The 16,184-nt window shown below is 62.5% G+C and overlaps 3 protein-coding genes across 8 annotated transcripts; all 3 read right to left on the minus strand.

Moving 5' to 3' along the window:
• Positions 1–519: 519 nt before the first annotated feature.
• BCL6B (BCL6B transcription repressor) lies at positions 520–4,799 on the minus strand. Of its 2 annotated transcripts, none has more exons than XM_047708275.1 (9): positions 4,668–4,799; positions 3,945–4,135; positions 3,480–3,701; positions 3,021–3,368; positions 2,637–2,761; positions 1,698–1,862; positions 1,484–1,614; positions 1,230–1,367; positions 520–882 (listed from the first exon to the last, which is right to left on the minus strand). In XM_047708275.1, the coding sequence occupies exons 2-9, from the start codon at positions 4,121–4,123 to the stop codon at positions 766–768; spliced, it is 1,425 nt and encodes a 474-aa protein (XP_047564231.1). In that variant the 5' UTR covers positions 4,124–4,135; positions 4,668–4,799; the 3' UTR covers positions 520–765. The 2 variants fall into 2 exon arrangements, with proteins under 2 accessions (XP_047564231.1, XP_047564230.1); XM_047708274.1 differs by having other exon boundaries at positions 4,610–4,766.
• Positions 4,800–10,339: 5,540 nt separating this feature from the next.
• Positions 10,340–13,162, minus strand: C16H17orf49 (chromosome 16 C17orf49 homolog). Of its 4 annotated transcripts, none has more exons than XM_047706958.1 (6): positions 12,940–13,153; positions 12,643–12,737; positions 12,045–12,146; positions 11,191–11,381; positions 10,879–10,983; positions 10,340–10,632 (listed from the first exon to the last, which is right to left on the minus strand). In XM_047706958.1, the coding sequence occupies exons 1-6, from the start codon at positions 12,958–12,960 to the stop codon at positions 10,568–10,570; spliced, it is 579 nt and encodes a 192-aa protein (XP_047562914.1). In that variant the 5' UTR covers positions 12,961–13,153; the 3' UTR covers positions 10,340–10,567. The 4 variants fall into 4 exon arrangements, with proteins under 4 accessions (XP_047562914.1, XP_047562915.1, XP_047562917.1 ...); XM_047706959.1 differs by having other exon boundaries at positions 10,340–10,628; positions 12,940–13,146; XM_047706961.1 differs by lacking the exon at positions 10,879–10,983 and having other exon boundaries at positions 12,940–13,162.
• On the minus strand, positions 12,726–14,841 carry RNASEK (ribonuclease K). Of its 2 annotated transcripts, XR_007123346.1 has the most exons (4): positions 14,622–14,830; positions 13,922–13,998; positions 13,369–13,561; positions 12,726–12,761 (listed from the first exon to the last, which is right to left on the minus strand). XR_007123346.1 is itself a non-coding variant. In XM_047706962.1 (3 exons), exons 1-3 carry the CDS (start codon positions 14,697–14,699, stop codon positions 13,420–13,422), a joined length of 297 nt encoding a protein of 98 aa, XP_047562918.1. In that variant the 5' UTR covers positions 14,700–14,841; the 3' UTR covers positions 13,289–13,419. The 2 variants fall into 2 exon arrangements, 1 of the variants encoding a protein (XP_047562918.1); XM_047706962.1 differs by lacking the exon at positions 12,726–12,761 and having other exon boundaries at positions 13,289–13,561; positions 14,622–14,841.
• Positions 14,842–16,184: the final 1,343 nt, after the last annotated feature.

The raw sequence follows: 16,184 nt of genomic DNA on the forward strand, positions 1-16,184 counted from the left end.
GGAACTAGAGGGGAGTCTATATGCAGTTCTATCCGGCTAGAGAACCTACAATACCCAGAATACCAAAGAGGGTTCCTGACCCAATTCCACAACCCCACATGTCCCCAGAGCCGCCCTAGAACAAATAAGGTTCCAGACCTAGGACTGGGAGGGAGAGGACACAGAGAGACCCTTTCTCCATTCCCAACGCACGGACAAGCACACAGACAGGAGAAACAACTCTGAAGATGAAGTTAGGACAAGCAAACACATGAAACAGTCAAGCCAAAGGAGACAGCCAAGGGCTCATCTCTGCCAGCAGAGCTGTGACCCCACACACTTGTGCTTCAGGCCACCTTGGATCACACTTCTGGAAGGGGGATGTGGGAAATGCCATGGAATGAAGGCCCTGGTGCCACCCACAGGCCTCAATAAATTATATTTACAGAGAAACCAAAGGAGAGGGGCGCTGCAGGTGGAGGGCCGTTCCCTCCAGCCTCCCACCCGCCCTCCCCCCCCCCGCCCTCCCCCCACCCCCGCCCCGCCCCGCCCCGCCACCCACAGCTCCCAGCTGGCTCTTTCCTCGGAAACAACTTGGATTGTGGGGAAGAGGTTTTGACCAGCAAAACGGAGGCAGATCGAGCGCGGACCTGCCACCCCTGCTCTCCCCAGCGAGAATTCAAGGTGGTGGCCGTTTCTGACGAGGGGCCTTGCACGCCCCCCACGCCCAAGCCCGCAGCTCTCCGGGTGTCCGGGAAGCTCGTGGGATCCGGGCGGCGCGCGCAGCTAGGGCCCCCCAAGAATGTGGTAGTGCACTTTGGTGTTGGTCGCCGCTCCATGCTTCTGGCGCAGATGCAGGCGCAGCTGACTCTTGTGCCGGAAATGCAGGCCGCAGGGGTCGCACTGTGGGCGGACAGCCAGGTCAGCTCCCGCCTCCTCCCCAACCACCCCGGAGGGACAGCGGTCCCAGCCAGCTCTCCGCGGGAGAGAGGATCCTCGGTCCCCGCGTCTCCCTAGGTCCTCGCTGGGGCCGCAGAGCTAGGCCCCGCCCCTTCCACACCTAGTTCCGCCCCGCGGACGGGCGCCCAGTCCGGAGCCTAACTTCTTTGCGCGCGCGCGCGCGCTTCCCAACCCAGGCCCCGCCCCTTATCTTCCATGACTCCGCCCAATTCGGAAAGCTCAGGGAACCCCAGGCCGCTCCTCCCAGAGCCCCGCCCCCAGGTAAGCGCCAGGCCAGGTTCGGCACTCACGTGGTAGGGCTTCTCCCCCGTGTGGATGCGAACATGGCTCTTGAGGGTTTGCAGGTGGCGGAAGCGAGTGCCGCAGGTAGGGCAAGGATAGGGCTTCTCCCCGGTGTGGATCAGCACGTGCGCGCGCAGATGCGCTACCTGGGAAGGCAGGGGGACCTCAGACCGCGCGTCCGGGAGGCGTACCCCCATCCCCGACGGCACGCCCCGCCCTCTGGCAGATCTGCCCCGAGCGGGCTCCCAGACGCGCCCCGCACCTGCACGAAGCGCGAGCCGCAGGTCTCACACTTGTAGGGCTTCTCTCCCGAATGGATGCGGCTGTGCGTCTTCAGGTTGGCCGGCCGGTTAAAGCGGGCTCCGCAGATGGAACAGTGGTAGGGCTTCTCCCCTGAGGGCAGGGAGGCCTGGAGGTCAGGGACTCGGCCCTAGGATGCCCGCGGGCACAAGGGCCGGGACCCTCTCCTCCCTTACCTGTGTGCACCGTGCGGTGACTGGCCAGGTTGCCTTTGTAGCGGAAGGCAGACCGGCAGAGCTGACATTTGTAGGGCTTGTCCTCATCCCCGGGAGCCAAGGGGTCCAGCCCTGACGAGCACCCAGCCACTGCCTCACAGTTCTGGCAGCTGAACGGTTCACTTCCTGGGAGGAAGGTGGGTAATGACAATTCCAGTGAGTCCTCAAGCCACACTCCTAGTGGGTTTTCTTTCCCCCCAATTTACTGTTAAGGCTCTAGAGCTCATTCGACTTACTCAAGGTCCCATGGTTCATAAGAGGCCAAGCCAGGATCTGACTTCATGTCTGTCTGACTTCAGACTACTCTGCTAATCTCTTCAGTAGTGGTGGTGGGGGCGCTTGGGTGGCTCAGTGGGTTAAAGCCTCTGCCTTCCGCTCAGGTCATGATCCCAGAGTCCTGGGATGGAGCCCCGCATCGGGCTCTCTGGTCAGCAGGGAGCCTGCTTTCCTTCCTCTCTCTGCCTGCCTCTCTACCTACTTGTGATCTCTGTCAAATAAATAAATAAAATCTTAAAAAAAAATAGTGGTGGTGGTAGGTAGAGGTCCCAGGTGCTGGGTGAAGATTCTGTTCGCTCTCCTCTCTTGGACCACTGCTCTGCTTGACAGCTTGCCAGAGAGGCCCTGCCAAGCCCTGGGCCCACCACTCAGCCCTGATGGGAATAGGCCGGAAGTTCCCAAACTTGGCGGCTCATTGGAAGCTTTAAAAGAAATACTGATTCCTGGCTCCCACTTCCAGACACTCTGATCTGTGGGGTGTGACTTGGGCAGTGGGGTTGTTAAGAGCTCCTGAGGTGATTCCAGTTTGCAGTAATTGGGACCGGCCTTTCCTTTTGGCCCGAACTGGCCTTGAGCAGCCTGAGGAGAAAAGCCAAGGGCAGTGGTAAAAGGAAGGTCTCTGACCTGGTGGCGGACAAGCCCGCCCAGACTGCGATGCAGGGGTCTCTTGAGTCGGGGCTGTGAGGAGGTGGGGGCTATTGACTGGAGCCCCACATTTGAAGTGTCCCGTGACAGCAGATGGAGAGAGCCTAGGCAGGTGGCAAGCCCAGAGAAAAGGATTAGGAGAGATATTATTGGGTGGGTGGGGGGGCGTTCTGGCCTGGAGAATTCGGAGCCAGAGGCTGGCTTACCCTCTGGAGGTTAGCCAACACTGACCAGTGAGCCAGAACCGGTGGTGCCTGGGAAGTCCCACCCCCTCCCACCCCGCTCCTGACCACCCAGGCCTGGTGGCCCTGCCTCCCAGCTGAGGCCGGCCCCTGCCAATTCTTGAGGTTCCAGGGTCTGTACCTGCTCTGGGGACCGGGAATGGGTCCTTCTTCACTGCCGCTGCTGCTGGAAGCCTCGTCGCCGCTGGGGAGCCTGGCTTGGGGGCACAGTCGACCAGCACTCCTCTCCCCCACCAGGCTCCCTGCTTGGGCGGCCTGAGAGTTTAGCACGATGAACTTGTACTTTTTCCAGTTGCAGGCCTTGGGGTCTGGGCTGCCTGGGCTGGGGGGCCTTTGGCTGCAGCTGCGAGACTCAGTAGGTGGGTCTGGATGCCCTTCAGAGCGCCTGGGGCTGCCTGGTGGAGGGGCCGCTGGGGGCCTCGGGGGTTCCGCCTCCAAAGGCCCCAAAGAGATGCCCAGAGGTTCATAGCTGGGAAAAGTGCGATGGATATTAGTGCTCTTTCCTGATCTTGGCCTCTACCCGTGACACCTGGGATGCCACCTCACCCAACGGAGGACACCGAGCGGGGGGCCCCCTCACCTGGCCTGGATGAAACGGTGGCAGGCCTGGACCACGTGTTCCATCTGTAAGTAGGTGGCGGCCGCGAGGACGGCCGGTGCAGTGGCAGGAGAGAGGCGTAGGCGTGACGTGTACATGAAATCCAAGAGAGGAGCAAAGCCTCCGGCTTCGGGGCCCCCGGGCAGGGAGAGCACGTCCACCCCTACGCCTGCGCGGCCTCGAAAAATCGAATAGAAGAAGCCACTGCAGAGAAGGCAGATAGGCTACGTCAGGGCCTGGGGAACCCACCGACACACGCAGCACGAGGAAGCCCCACCTCCTCCCCATCATCCCCCCCAGCTCCCCGACGCGCTCCACTCGACACTCAGCCTCCTGCTCTCCGAAGGCTTGGCTCCGGATCCCCTCCCAGATCCCCTCCCGAGGACCTTATGATACCACCCCTTTCCCATTGGTCCCGTCCCACGCCCCCCGAGACCCTCCTCGAACCTGCAGGCGATAAGAACCGCCTTGTGAGCTCGCAGGGGCTGCCCGCCGACCAGCAGGGTGACGTCGGTGAGGATCCCGCGCAGGCGCAGCTCGTTCAGGTTGCCCAGCACGTCGGAGGAGTGGCGGGTGAACTCGCGCACGTAGCCCAGCGAGCCCTCCGGGGCGCCGGTGGAACCCATGGCGACGCAGGCCTGAGGGTGCCCGGGAAAGGGCTCAGCGACCCGGGCGGTGCCCAGACACCTTCCCTCCGCAGTTCGCCCCTCCGGCCGACGTGCAGCCCGGGCCGAGCCCCCCGCCCGGCTCGCGCAGCCTCGTGGGGTCCGTCTAGTGCTTTCCGCCCCCCGCCCACCGGCGCTCGCCTCCCGGCTAGACTCCACGGTCCCGGCGCGGGGTGGGTGTTCCACGCCGCGGGGTCGACGGCCAGCATGGGGAGTCCGGCCCGCGGCGCCCTCGGCTCGACTGCTCGTGCCGCAGCAGCACCCCGCTGCCCTCGGCCTCACCGCGCGCCTCAATCTCAGGTGTCCGACCTGCCCGGGCACCCCGGACGGCCCGCGTCCACACTCCTCCAAATCCCACCCAGGCACCCTCTCTGAAGCACGGAATTCCACTCCTGTCTGGTCCCGGACCCCTAGTTCAGTCCAAGCACCGGGCCTCAGTGTTCCTACCATCAGCAACCCTTTTCGGGAACCCAGGAGTCCGGCTCCCTCGGTCCGTCGTTCTTACCCCCGTCCCGCAGGGGCTGCGGCGGCTCTTCTCCGGGGAGGGGGGCGGGGTCTCTCTCCCCTCCTGGCGTCGGCTCCTTTATCTGGCCGGGATGGCGGGGGCGGGGGTGGAGGTGGGGTGAACGCCTGGGTCTGTATCCTTCCTTCCTCCCTCGCTCTCCAGATGGCGAGCCCGGGGCGGGGTCTCCGGCCCGAGGGCGGGACCTGAGAAACCCTGGGTGGTCGTAACGTAAAGGGTCTTGGGCCACTGAAAGTGGGACCGGCGAGGGGACACTGGCTTTGGGGAGGAGGCTGGGGATAGCGATATTGGAAATAGGGGCGACTCGGGACGTCGAGGAGCCTGGGGCAGCGAAAATCCGTGTGTTGGCTTTTGAAAGGGGGGGTGCCTGTCAACTGGAGAGTGAATACAGCAGAATTCCCCCTTCCCACAGACGGTGTCAGGGGAGATAAAGGGGAACCCAGCGAGGCACCCGGTTTGGAGAGGCCCCGGCGCACTCGTGTGGGGTCCCAGACAGCGGGAGGGCGCGGTGCGAATGACAGGGTCCTCTAGCAGGGCCAGCAGAAAGGGGGGCTCTGATCGGGCGGGGCGGGGAGGGGACGGATATGATTTCTAGTCGTTTCCTTCCATTGTCCTGCAACCGGACGGCTCCGCCAGCTGCTTCCCCTCGAGGAGGTGGGGAAAGCCCCGGGTGGGGGCCGAGAGACGCTCAGGAGACCTGGGCGTCCGGACTCTCGCTCCCGACTCCCTTCTGAATCCTTGTAGGGATCCAGAGATACAGACTCCCGCCCAAAGCCCGCTCACCCTCCCCCAGTCCCAGCTCACTAAGGCCTCGGGCACCCGCCCGTCGGCTACGCTCGGAGGCTGGCTGGACGCCCCGGTCCAGCGCGGCAAGTAGGCAAACCCCCCGCAATGCTCGACTCCTTCCACGAGGGGGCGGACGAGCACTAGCCTCGCCTCGCCGTCTCCACCGGGCTGGGGTCCACTCGGACCGGGTCGCAGGATCCATTGGGTCTCAGAGGCGGACGCCTTCGTCCTCCTCCCCTTTGCGCTGGTTGATTTTGTCCCTCTGTCTCCTGGGGGGTGGGGTGGGGGGGACGAAGGCTGGGCGGAGGGAGGAAGAGTTAGGTGACAGAGGGGACTTCCCTCCAAGGCTGGGGTTCCTAATCTGGGGTGAGAAATCCGCGGGCTTTGGGAGCAAGGGAACTGGTGGGACCAGGAGTGGGGTCTGAGACCTGGGAGCTCAGGGTTCTCTTTTCTCATGAAGCTAGACCCTGTTATCTGTCGGTAGAGGTGAATTTTTAGCGAACATTAATCTGAGGGTTGGGTGGGGTGGACAGAGAGAAGGAAAAACAGGGAGGGCCTCGGGGGTAAAAGGAGGGAGAGAGGGCAGGAGGGGCCCGATAACCGATAACCCTAATTGGAGGTCCCTGATCTGGGAGATGGGCACGGGTCCCACCCTCATATTTTGTTTGGGGAGAGGTTGGGGTTTATTTGGAGGAGGGGTGCAGAGCTGAGTTCTAGCTGCAAAGCAGGACTTGCATTGGGTTCAAGAGAGTCCACAGGTGCCCGGGAATGACTGGCCATTATCCATGGAGCTGCCTACGGGCCGGTGGTGTCTTTATCTGACCCGAGGGTGTCTTTATTTGGGTGCAGGAAAGAACTGCGGAGAAATTGGGAATCCGGGACCCCTCGGGATGCAGGACCTCGATGTGGCTTTTGTATGTGAGGGTTACTGTGTCCTCTGCTGAGTCCGGAGGTGGGAGTCCGACTGGAGGTTCCCTTTGGTATCAGGATGGAGTTGATTTTGGGTAACCTGGTCTGCTGTGGAGTATATGTTTTTTATGGGGTGTTGAGTTAGTTGGGTCGTTCTGGGCACTGGGGGCTGCACTCAGAAGGCCTGAGCCTGAGCGCCAGTGGTACGTTTGAGGCAGGGAGTTGATTTTGAAGCTGAGTTAGTTTTGGGGACTCTGACCCCCATAATTTGGAGATTGTCATCTTGGAATGTCAGGACAACCTGCTAGGCGTGCTTCGGGAGGTCGATGAGGGTTTTGTGTTGCGGATTCATAGTCACTGGTGTGTATGGACAGTCTGATTTCAAGTAGAGTAGTCATGCTGGTTTTGGGGTACAGTCTGTTTTGGGAAGCCATGTACGTTTCAAGGCTGGGGTTAGATTTGGGGGGACATGAAATTCAATCTGGAGTTTTTTATTAGCTTGAGGTAGAACATGATAGGAAGCTGGGAGCAGGTTTGAAGGCCTTGTGTGTGATTGTGGGTCGTTGAGGGGAAACAGACCTTTGTACTTGAATGTTGTGGAAACTTACTTTGAAGGCACAATGGCCTGTGTATACATAGATAGCCACGAAGCTTTTCCCAGGGGGAGAAACAAGGTGAGGGTGCAGGCTAAAGTTTTGGGGTGTCATTATTTGGGGGTGTTTTGTCACTTTTTGGATGTATTTGATGAAGCCGAGGGATGGGTCGTAAGGTGAGCCTGATTTGGGGGTTCACTTAATTTGGAGCATGATGCTGGTTTGGGATGTCCTTTGCCTATAGCTAGCTCCCTCTCACCCCAGATTCTAGGAGTCTCTTTCTTTACTGAACCCCCAATTATGCCCAGGACTTGAAGGGAGAAATTTGGAAAGGTAGTGGGTAGTGTATCTCCTCTTATTTCTATGTGACCTGGATAGATCTGACGGAGAGAAGGCAGTTTCAGACTCTGAACCCCAATTTCTTAAGGGAGCACACCTCACTTTCTGGGAAGGTGGGGGGGGAATGGGGTAGCCCGTGGTAACGGGAACACCCCTGACTAGGACAGTGCTATTGGAACTTTGGCAAGGAGAGGTGGTGGTGGGGGTGCGAGGAGGTGATTCTTGTACCTTGAGTTTCTAGGATAAGAGCCCCAAACAGAAAGCAGACGGAAGACTGGGAATGCGGGTGAGGTGGGTGGGGGGAGGGGTGCCCCACGGCAGTAGGGGCGAGGGGGTAAGCCAGGCCAGCTCTGCACGCCTGGGTCCCTGCTCTCTTCGCTCTCCTCCCCTCCCTCCCTCCCACCGCCCACCCCCCCAACCCAAGGCAAAAAACCTGCCTGTGCAACAGCAATGGCAGATTCCAATCCTCCAGGCTTTCCTTAAACCACCACGGAGACCAGCCAGGGGGGAGGGGAGGGGAGGATCGGGCTTTCCTGCTTCCCTAAGACTGGGGCTATGAGCTTGACCTCCTGGCCCCTGGCCCTTCGAGGAGTGCCCCCCGGTCTGGAAGCCAGGTTTCCTGGACCCTCGCCCCCGAGCGGGGGGGCCTGGAGAGACGGGGAGGAGGAAGGAGGGAGTGACTTCCAAAATTGGCATCGGGACAGAGCAGGGCTGGCGGGAGGCAGGTGAAACATGGAATTTTCCTGAAAAAACGGGGGTATCTGAGGACCCCAAATTTGGGGTGCTAGTCCAGGACCGTCCTGCCAACATCCTAGATTTTTTTGGGATTTTTTGGGGACCCCGGGACCCCTCTAGATGGGGTGAGGAATGTAGTGTTGGGGGAATCTGACTGGGGCATTGCAGCTGCCTCTCCCGCCGAGTTGGAGACGGATGGGCTGGGACGGGTTTGGGGGGGTGTCCCCAATTCTGACTGGGAATTGTGGAACCCCCTTCTGAGCTCTCTTGTGGGGGTCCCCCCTCCCTAGGGCACTCCCCACTCCCTGAGCCAGCCGAGAGGAAGGAGGCCAGCGATGCGACTGGGGCGGCTCCTTTCTCCTGCACCCCAAATGTGAGGGATGCACCCCAAATTTTGCTCCCTTCAAAATAGGGGACCAGGATCTCAGGGGAGAGTAGCTGAGGTAAGTGGGGAGGAAAGTGTCCCCTGTTTTCAGGAGAGACGTGGCGGTTGGGGGGGAGGCTTGGAGGTGCGTGCTGGGGTGGGGTTGGGCTTTGTCAGTCTTGGAACTGGGGGGATGATCGGAGAGGCTTTCCCTTATGCCCCGAACCGCAGTCCCCCAGATAGAAACCAAAGGCTGAGACCAGAAGCCCCCCCAACATCCCCAGCCGTTAGCACAGTGTTTCATCTCTGTCTCACCCCCACAAAGGCTCTGCCGAGATTGGGAGCTGGGGGCAGCTGCTGAGTTTGGGGGCGCCGTGGAGGTTGGAGTCAGGAGCAGGAGGCCTTGGCAGGCTTTGGGGCAGGACAGACAGGGGTCTTGAGGGAGGGGGTCCGGCGTCCCCCGGGGCCTAAAAAGACTGCTTACACCCACCATCTTAGATCTTTCTGATTGCTAAGAGTTTTGGGGGGTGTGTCGGCAGGGGGGTGGTAGAGGGCGGCATGGGAGGTAGGAGGAAAACTTTTGGTTTGCAGAAGGTGTTATTTTGATTTGTGGAAGGGATTTTTGGCCCTTGGATTTTGCTTTCTGTGGGGTGCTTTTAAAAATCATGTCCTGGACAGGAGGAAAAGGCTGAGGAAAGGCCTAGGGTGGGGGTGGGGAGAGCCATGTTTGTCTCAGCTTAAACGTGGCTTTCTGGGGTGGGCCCGCCTTCCTGGGCCTGGTGGATGGGCTGATGGGGGTTGTCGCGGGGGGTCAGGTGTGGGCCCTGGGGGGCGGTGGGGAGTGGGAACAGTGCTGGGGGTTGAGTACCTGGCCCCCAGGTCCAGACAGCCCTCTTCCTGGGCCCTGCTGCTCCCCTTTTCCCCTGGCCTCCATTTTCTGCCTTTGGCCTCCATCTTGTGGCAGGCCCAGGGCCCAGGGCGACTTCCGGCCCCCCTCTCCCCACCATGTTCCGGCCCCACCACCTCTGGACTGCCAACTCCCAACCCTGCTGTCCTTGGCCTTCTGTCTCTCCTTGCTTTCTCTTGGGTTCTGACCCAGGGAGGGGAGGAACGGACACAGGAAGCCTTGGGTCCCTGCCCTTGCTGAGTCGGGAGGCAGCGTGTGGCCCCCCCAGTCATCCCGTTTCCTCTGCCTCTGACCCCACCCGAGGGGTCCCCTGAGCAAAGTTGCTACGGAGGGAAGGTGGTTCCAGTCGTATCCCACGGCGGGCTCAGCCCTTAGGCCCCTCTCCCTCCTGTGGCCTGCCAGCTCCTCGCCCCGGTTCCTCGTTGCCCCTGCAACCCTTCTTGGGGCCGTGTTTGCCTTCTGAGCCTTCTCTAGGTCCCCGCTCCTGGTGGTGGGGGTCTCACGGCACCATCTTGTGCTCCCTTCCTCTCAAGCCACCCCAGTCCTGCTCCCGCCCCAGCAGCACACTGTGGTTTGCACGGCTCTGTGGCCACGTCCAAACCACACTGTGGTGTTAGAGCGAGGGTGGGGGAGGCACCGCCGAGGCCTGGCCCCGGGAGGCCACCCTGGAGAAGCGACACAGAAAACATCTGGGCCTTCTTGTGAGGTGGGGGGCCGGGGGGGTTGCTGGGAGCACTGGAAATGGCCCCTCTCAACTTCCCGGGGCGGCCTCAGGCATACGGACTGCCAGAGGTCCTGGGATTAGGCTCGGCCTCTGGAGAGTGGATTGGAGTCTTTGTTGCCCACACCCAGCTCCCCTGGCTCTAGCAGCACAGAAATATTGGCACTGGGCACAGAGTCTGCCAATATGGGCTGTGCTGCTCCAGGCAGGGTGGTGAGACCTGCGAGGAGGGGCCGAGCCCCGGGGCCTCAGGAGGGAGGCTGTCGCCCACAGTGCCCCAATCACGTGACGCTGCAGGCACCAGGCGGAAAAGGCAATCTTTATTGTTTTCTGTATAAAAAAGTCCATCAGGTGGAGGTCAGAGGGATTCGGGGGCAGATGCGCATACAGGAACGGCGTGGCCAGTAGGGCCCCAGCAGCCTTGTGACCGTCCCTCTCGTGCAGGCTTGCTCAGAGTCCCGGGCGATCCACAGGTCCAGGGGGAACAGTGAGAGGGGTCAGAGGTGAGAGGGGTCAGAGGTGGGAGGCTCAGCGAGAGAGCAGAGGAGGGTCAGCAGAGGTCATGAGAAGGCCAGAATCCAGGGTCAGGCTGTCTGGAACAGGAAGCAAAATGGGCCGAGATGGAGCGAGCCCCAAGTACGCTTCCAAGACCACCCCCCCCACCCAGCACCGGCTTCCAAGACCACTCCCACCTCCCCTGAGCCCCTGGCTCCTTGCTGACCCTGCACAGGGTACTGGGGAACCTGCTCTTCCCAAGCCTCTGTACCAGGGGAGGGGGCTCCTGCGGAGTCCATCCCCCAAGCCTCCAGCTGGTGTGGGAGTGGGAGGAGGACTCCTACCCTGGTCGAAGTTGAGTTTCTTGGCTGGAGGAGTTTCTCCCAGCCCTTCAATATCCACCAGGTCGCTGTTGGCATCCGAGTCATTCAGAGCACTGAGTGTCACATCTGGGGAGTGGGGGGGGGCACGGCATAAACTAGGTTCTAGGTTCTCTGACTGCCCCCCAGCTCCCCCTCCCTCGGACACTTGAGCCACTCTCAGGGAACCCTGACAGAGAAAGGAAGAGAGATGGGTCCTTCTCTGACCCACCCGATTCTCTCCCTGAACCTCAGACAGGACCTTGAGCCCCCAGGTAGCCACTCGGCAGCCCTCACCGGCCTTCTGTTTCTTTACGGGGGGACCCCCGGCCTCAGGGACACTGGAGCTGCTTGGCGGAGGGGCAGCTGGAGGAGGTGACAAGACACCGGAAGGCACCTTCTTGGGTCCTTTCTTGGGCGACTCAGCTGGAAGGGGGATGCCAGAGTCTTCGTATACCTTGCGTTTCACGGTGGCTTTTATCTGGGCCCTGAAGAGAAGAGAGCAGGTTAGGGAGTCATCAGAGCACGGGAGGGAAGAAGAGAGGGGAAGGGCAGGGTTGATGGGCCACTGTGAAGGAATACTGGGGAGCCCTTCGTGAGCACTGAGGTTAGGGCGCCAGCCATTGGTAGGGTTCTCGTGTTCTCCTGAAGCTTCGCACACACTCAGGGCAGATGGGATGTGAAGAGTGGACCACCTCAACCGTGCAGTGGGGAAGGCCCGCGTCCTACTTCTCTTGTGGGACAGATGTGCGGGTGCGCAAAGCTACCAGGTGAGCTCTGGTGACCCGCAGGCAGACCGAGACTTAGGAGTAGACTCCAATCAGCTAGTTCAGTGTCACGGCACCCCCAGAAACACCGCAGCAGCAGCTGGAAGGAGCTGTGTAAACGGCCAGGGGACTCCCATCACCGAACTCGGGGGCTGGGCATCTCAGGCAACCCAAAATAAAACTCTCAGAAGGTCCTGGTTAGGACAACATTTCAGTAACTTCTGACCCACTTTTTTATTCTCAGTCTTCGAGCTCGCGCTAACACAGCTAGCAGCGAGGCAGGAAAGGCCGTTGAGCTGGAAGGGGGTTCGCAGGAAGATGGACCGCGGGTGTGCAGAAGACACGGTGCCCACCCCCCTTCCTCTGCCGGCCACCCTCCCTCACACTGTCCGTTCCTTGATGACACAGCTGATGTGATTAAGATCGTCCCCAAACCGCTTCACGGCAGCCCTCAGCATCTCTATCTCCATCTCCGTCCACTTGGCACTGTCAGGGGGGAGAAGGGGACAGGAAAGTGGGAAGAGGGGGGTGTGCAGCCAGCCCACAGGCTGTGCATTCCACAGCCGCCAGCCTCCTCCCCCCAGTCCCTGGGGTCCCTTCCGTGGGTCCCTAAAGAGGGTTTCCTCCCCCTTAACGCCTTGTGGGCATCCTGAGGACCCCAACCACACCTGTCCCGACAGCCACGATCGAAGAAAGCCTGCCTGTGCCCGAGCCCCGGGCGGCCGCGGCCGTGAGGGGCCCGCTGGAAGCAACCCCACCCGCGGGGCTCTCAGAACCGCGATCGCAGCGAGCGGCGCTCAGGTCAGCCCGCAGGGCCCGGGTCGGGAGCCGCAGGCTGCGGGGGCACCCGCCGTGCCTCCCGCGACCCGCGCGTCTCCGCACCCGCTCAGCGAGGTGCCCGGCGCAGGGCACTCCGCCACCTGTCCCTGCCCAGAGCGTCCGCGCCGGTGGCCGAGTCGGCGCGCCCACCCGGCTCACGTACCCCGCGGGGGAAGAGTCGGCCACGGGATGCAGCTGCATCGTCAGCTCCCCGAGCTTCGTGAAGGCGGCGCCCGCCGCCGAGAAGATCTCTCCGACCTGGGGGCGGGGCGGCGTCACGGGGGGCCGCGCACACCCCGCGCCGTCCCGCCCGGAGCCCCTGGCCCCACCCCAGCGCGTCTCCCGCCCGGCCCCCGCCCCCCGCCCCCCGCTCCAGGCGGAAGAGCCGGCGCCGCCGGCTGGGGGATGGGTCCGCCCGCCCGCGGCCGCCAGGGAGCGCTGTCCGCGAGCGAGGCCGAACCTTGGTGGACGCTGACGTCATGGCCCCGCGCGCCTCCCCACGGAGGAGACGCCGCCGCCGCCGCCGCCGAGCCGGGGACCACGGAGCCGGGCAACCGAGCCGCTGGGGCCCCCCGCGCAGGAAGTCCCGCCCCTCCCCACGGCCGATTGGCTCCCCGGCGGCCGCTCCCCGCCTCGCCAGCCGCGGTGGCTCCGGCGGCGCCCGCCGAGCGAGGCCGGAGGACCGGACACCGCCTCACTTCCGGCCCGGCTTCCCTCCACTTCCGCCGGCGGGTCGGCTCGCGGCGCACGGCCGCCCTCCAGCCCCCGCCCGCCCCGCCCCCGCCCGGCCCCAAGCACAGACACACGGCTCAGGACGGCAGTTCCGCTTTATTGTGGAGGGACCGAGGACGGCCGGCCCCAGCCTCCCCGCGCGGGGCCCGGACGCTGGCCCCTGGGGAGTCTTTAAATAGAGGGGGTTGGACAGGGGGCCGGCGGAGCGCTAGCGCACCATGTACTCCTTGCGCTTGTTGAGCCGGACTTGGCAGAAAGAGAAGCCTCCGAGCAGGAGGTAGAGGCCCGCGGCGATGAAGCAGTTGTAGCTGACTCGCTCGTACAGGTCATATATCTTCTGGGGGTCCTTCCTGCGGCGGGCATGGGGTAGACAATGGTCAGCAGCACTCGCGGCGGCCGGCCTTTCCCGGGCGCCGGGCTCCGCCTTAGCGCTTTTACTCGCGTTACTCAAGCTTCCTCCAACCCTCTGGGGCGAGTTCCAGGATCGCGAGCTCCTGGCGGGAGGGGGACTGCGGCCCAGGGCAGTCGAGTAAAATACCGAAGCAGCCGCACCTGGGCTGCGGAGGCCCGCGGGGCTCGACTCCGAGCGCGCTAAGGCGAAAAGCTCAGTTCTCCAGCCTCGGGGCCCAGGCACCCCGCCACCAGCAGCTCCCGCCTACGACTCGCTTCTCCCCCTGCCCCCGGCCCGCCTCTGCCACCTGACTACTTACTCAAAATCTTTCTCGGTGAAAGGGACGTCTTCGATCAGCACGGCCGAATGGACATTGAAAAAGATTCCGAGCATGATCTGCAAAGAGGCAGCGGACGGGTTCCCTGGCCCCGGCCCCCAACCTGGTCGCTCTCCAAGCCCCTCCCACTTCTAATGTTGCCACAATGCCCGGGTCTGGGAGCCACCGGAACGCGCTGGGACTGGGCTGGCCGCTGCGGGGCTCGGACTCCGTCACCAGGACTGGGGTGGGAGCCGGGAGAGACGACTGGGGCAGTGCAAGGACAGAACAGTGAGCAAGCCAGACTGTCCTCCTCTCCAGAGGCGTCGTTGTCACGGGACAAGGAGGGGGTCGGGGAAATCACGTACTATTTCTTCCCAGAGCGGGGCGGGTCACCCCGGGGAAACAAGGCCGCGGCTGCCCATTTCGGGAAGCAGCGCTCCCCCTCCCCACTGCCCTCCGCTCAGCGCAGGCATCTCTCAAGGGCCCAGCTCCTCTCCCTCTTACCTCGAGTGCTCCCCCCACCCCCACCCCGCTCGAGTTCCCCATTTCTCTATCTCAGCTGTCTCCTTCTCCAGCGGCGCATCGATCACTCCCTCCCGCCTGCCTGCTGCCTTCTAAGGCCCGAAGTCCCCCAGCCTTCCAGCCCTCCAACACCGGGGCCCCTCGGGCCCTGTCCGGCCGTCGCCGGCCGGTCCCTCACCAACATGATCACCCCCCAGGCGCTGAGGACGATGCCGCAGGCGGCCAGCTTGGGCCCACAGCACAGAAGCGACGCCATGAAGAAGGGGGTCGGGGATCGCCTAGCTGCGGGCGGAGCGGGAAGGCGGCGAGAGGAAGGCCCAGATGCGCCCGGGGAGAGCGAGCTGGACCCAGGGTCTCGCGCCGTGGAGGACGGGCCGCCAGGAGCGCCGCTAAGGGGGCGTGGCCTCAGGCCCCAACCATCGCGCCGGGGGATCCGCCGGGGATCGCGGGGCGCCTCCGGGCCCTCCCTGATCTCCGGCAGGGGCAGGCGGTGTGTGAAGCCGAAGCAGCCCCTCAGAAGCCCCTTAGGACCCTTGTAGCCGGGGCGCAGTGTGCAGCAGCAACGCCTCCCGTTTCTGGTCCCCCCCCTTTCAGGCTGGAATGGGAGGACCCGGCGCACCACGTGACCAACCAGTCAAGTCACGTGACGAGGAGCCCGCAGGCGCCGGGCGTGGGGAGGGAGGGGCTCGGCGGCCTGGTTACCCTGGCGATGGGCTGCTGGGTGCGGAGGCTTGCCCTTCGCCGGTTTTACCCGCAGATGCCTTAGTTTCGGGTGCTGCCCTGGACGGGGTTGTGGTAAGTGAGACACGGAGACTGACAGCGAGAAAGAACGCCCCTGTCTCATGTCTTCTCACTCCGCCTTGGCGCAGAGCTGTCCCGACAGGGAGCGGGGGTTAGGAGCCCCTTCCCGAGGGCCGCCGTCCGCGGGTCCCTCGCCCCGGGGGTGCCCCATGAAGTGCCATTTTGTTCCCGAGCACAGCATGCTGCATGGTCTTGGAGGCCGAGTCCAGAAGAATGCGGGCGCTCGGAAGAGTGCGGGGGGAGCAGAGCCAGAGAACCGGTGGTGAGGGAGAGCCGTCCTGCCGGTCGTGTTGGACAGAGGAGTGAGGACGCAACGGTGTCGCTTTGCCTCCCCGTGTACACCAAGGAGACTGACCCTAGGTCCTTTGGATAAGGGAGGGTACACGGTTTTTAAAAACATGAATAGGTCACCCTCTGGGGGGAAAAAAGTTTGTATGCTTCAGCGGTGAGAGGCAGCTTTGTGATGGTCATTTAGGGAAATCGGGCGTTGGAAGAATTCAGTTCTGCACTGAGCTGTCTGTACACATTCTAATGAGGACAGCGATTGCAGCATAATCGAGAGGGGTCATTTGGATCCCAAGACCCCAGAACCACACAAAGACACACTGGTCAGCAGTGGACATGACTCTGTAACACTTTTTCCCATTTATTTTATGCTTATTGTTCTTAAACAGCTTGTGACAGAGAACTCAGACCCAGGGAAACACAGACAGACTTGGGAATACTATTGCAGGAGCTGGGAAAGGGGCCCTGGGACAGGAATCTCAGGTCTTCTTAGCTCGAGGCTGCTGGGGGGCAGGGAGCCATCCAGGAATGGCAGGTTTTTCTTCTCCCCAGGAACACCATTCTTACTGGAGGACTTTTGGGGTCAGCGTGTGAAGAGGGGGAACAGGGTGGAGGGAATGTTATCAAAGCACAGAGTCATTAAGGTTTAGGTTGG

Source organism: Lutra lutra, chromosome 16 (assembly GCF_902655055.1).
Source record: "Lutra lutra chromosome 16, mLutLut1.2, whole genome shotgun sequence".
NCBI lineage: Eukaryota > Metazoa > Chordata > Mammalia > Carnivora > Mustelidae > Lutra > Lutra lutra.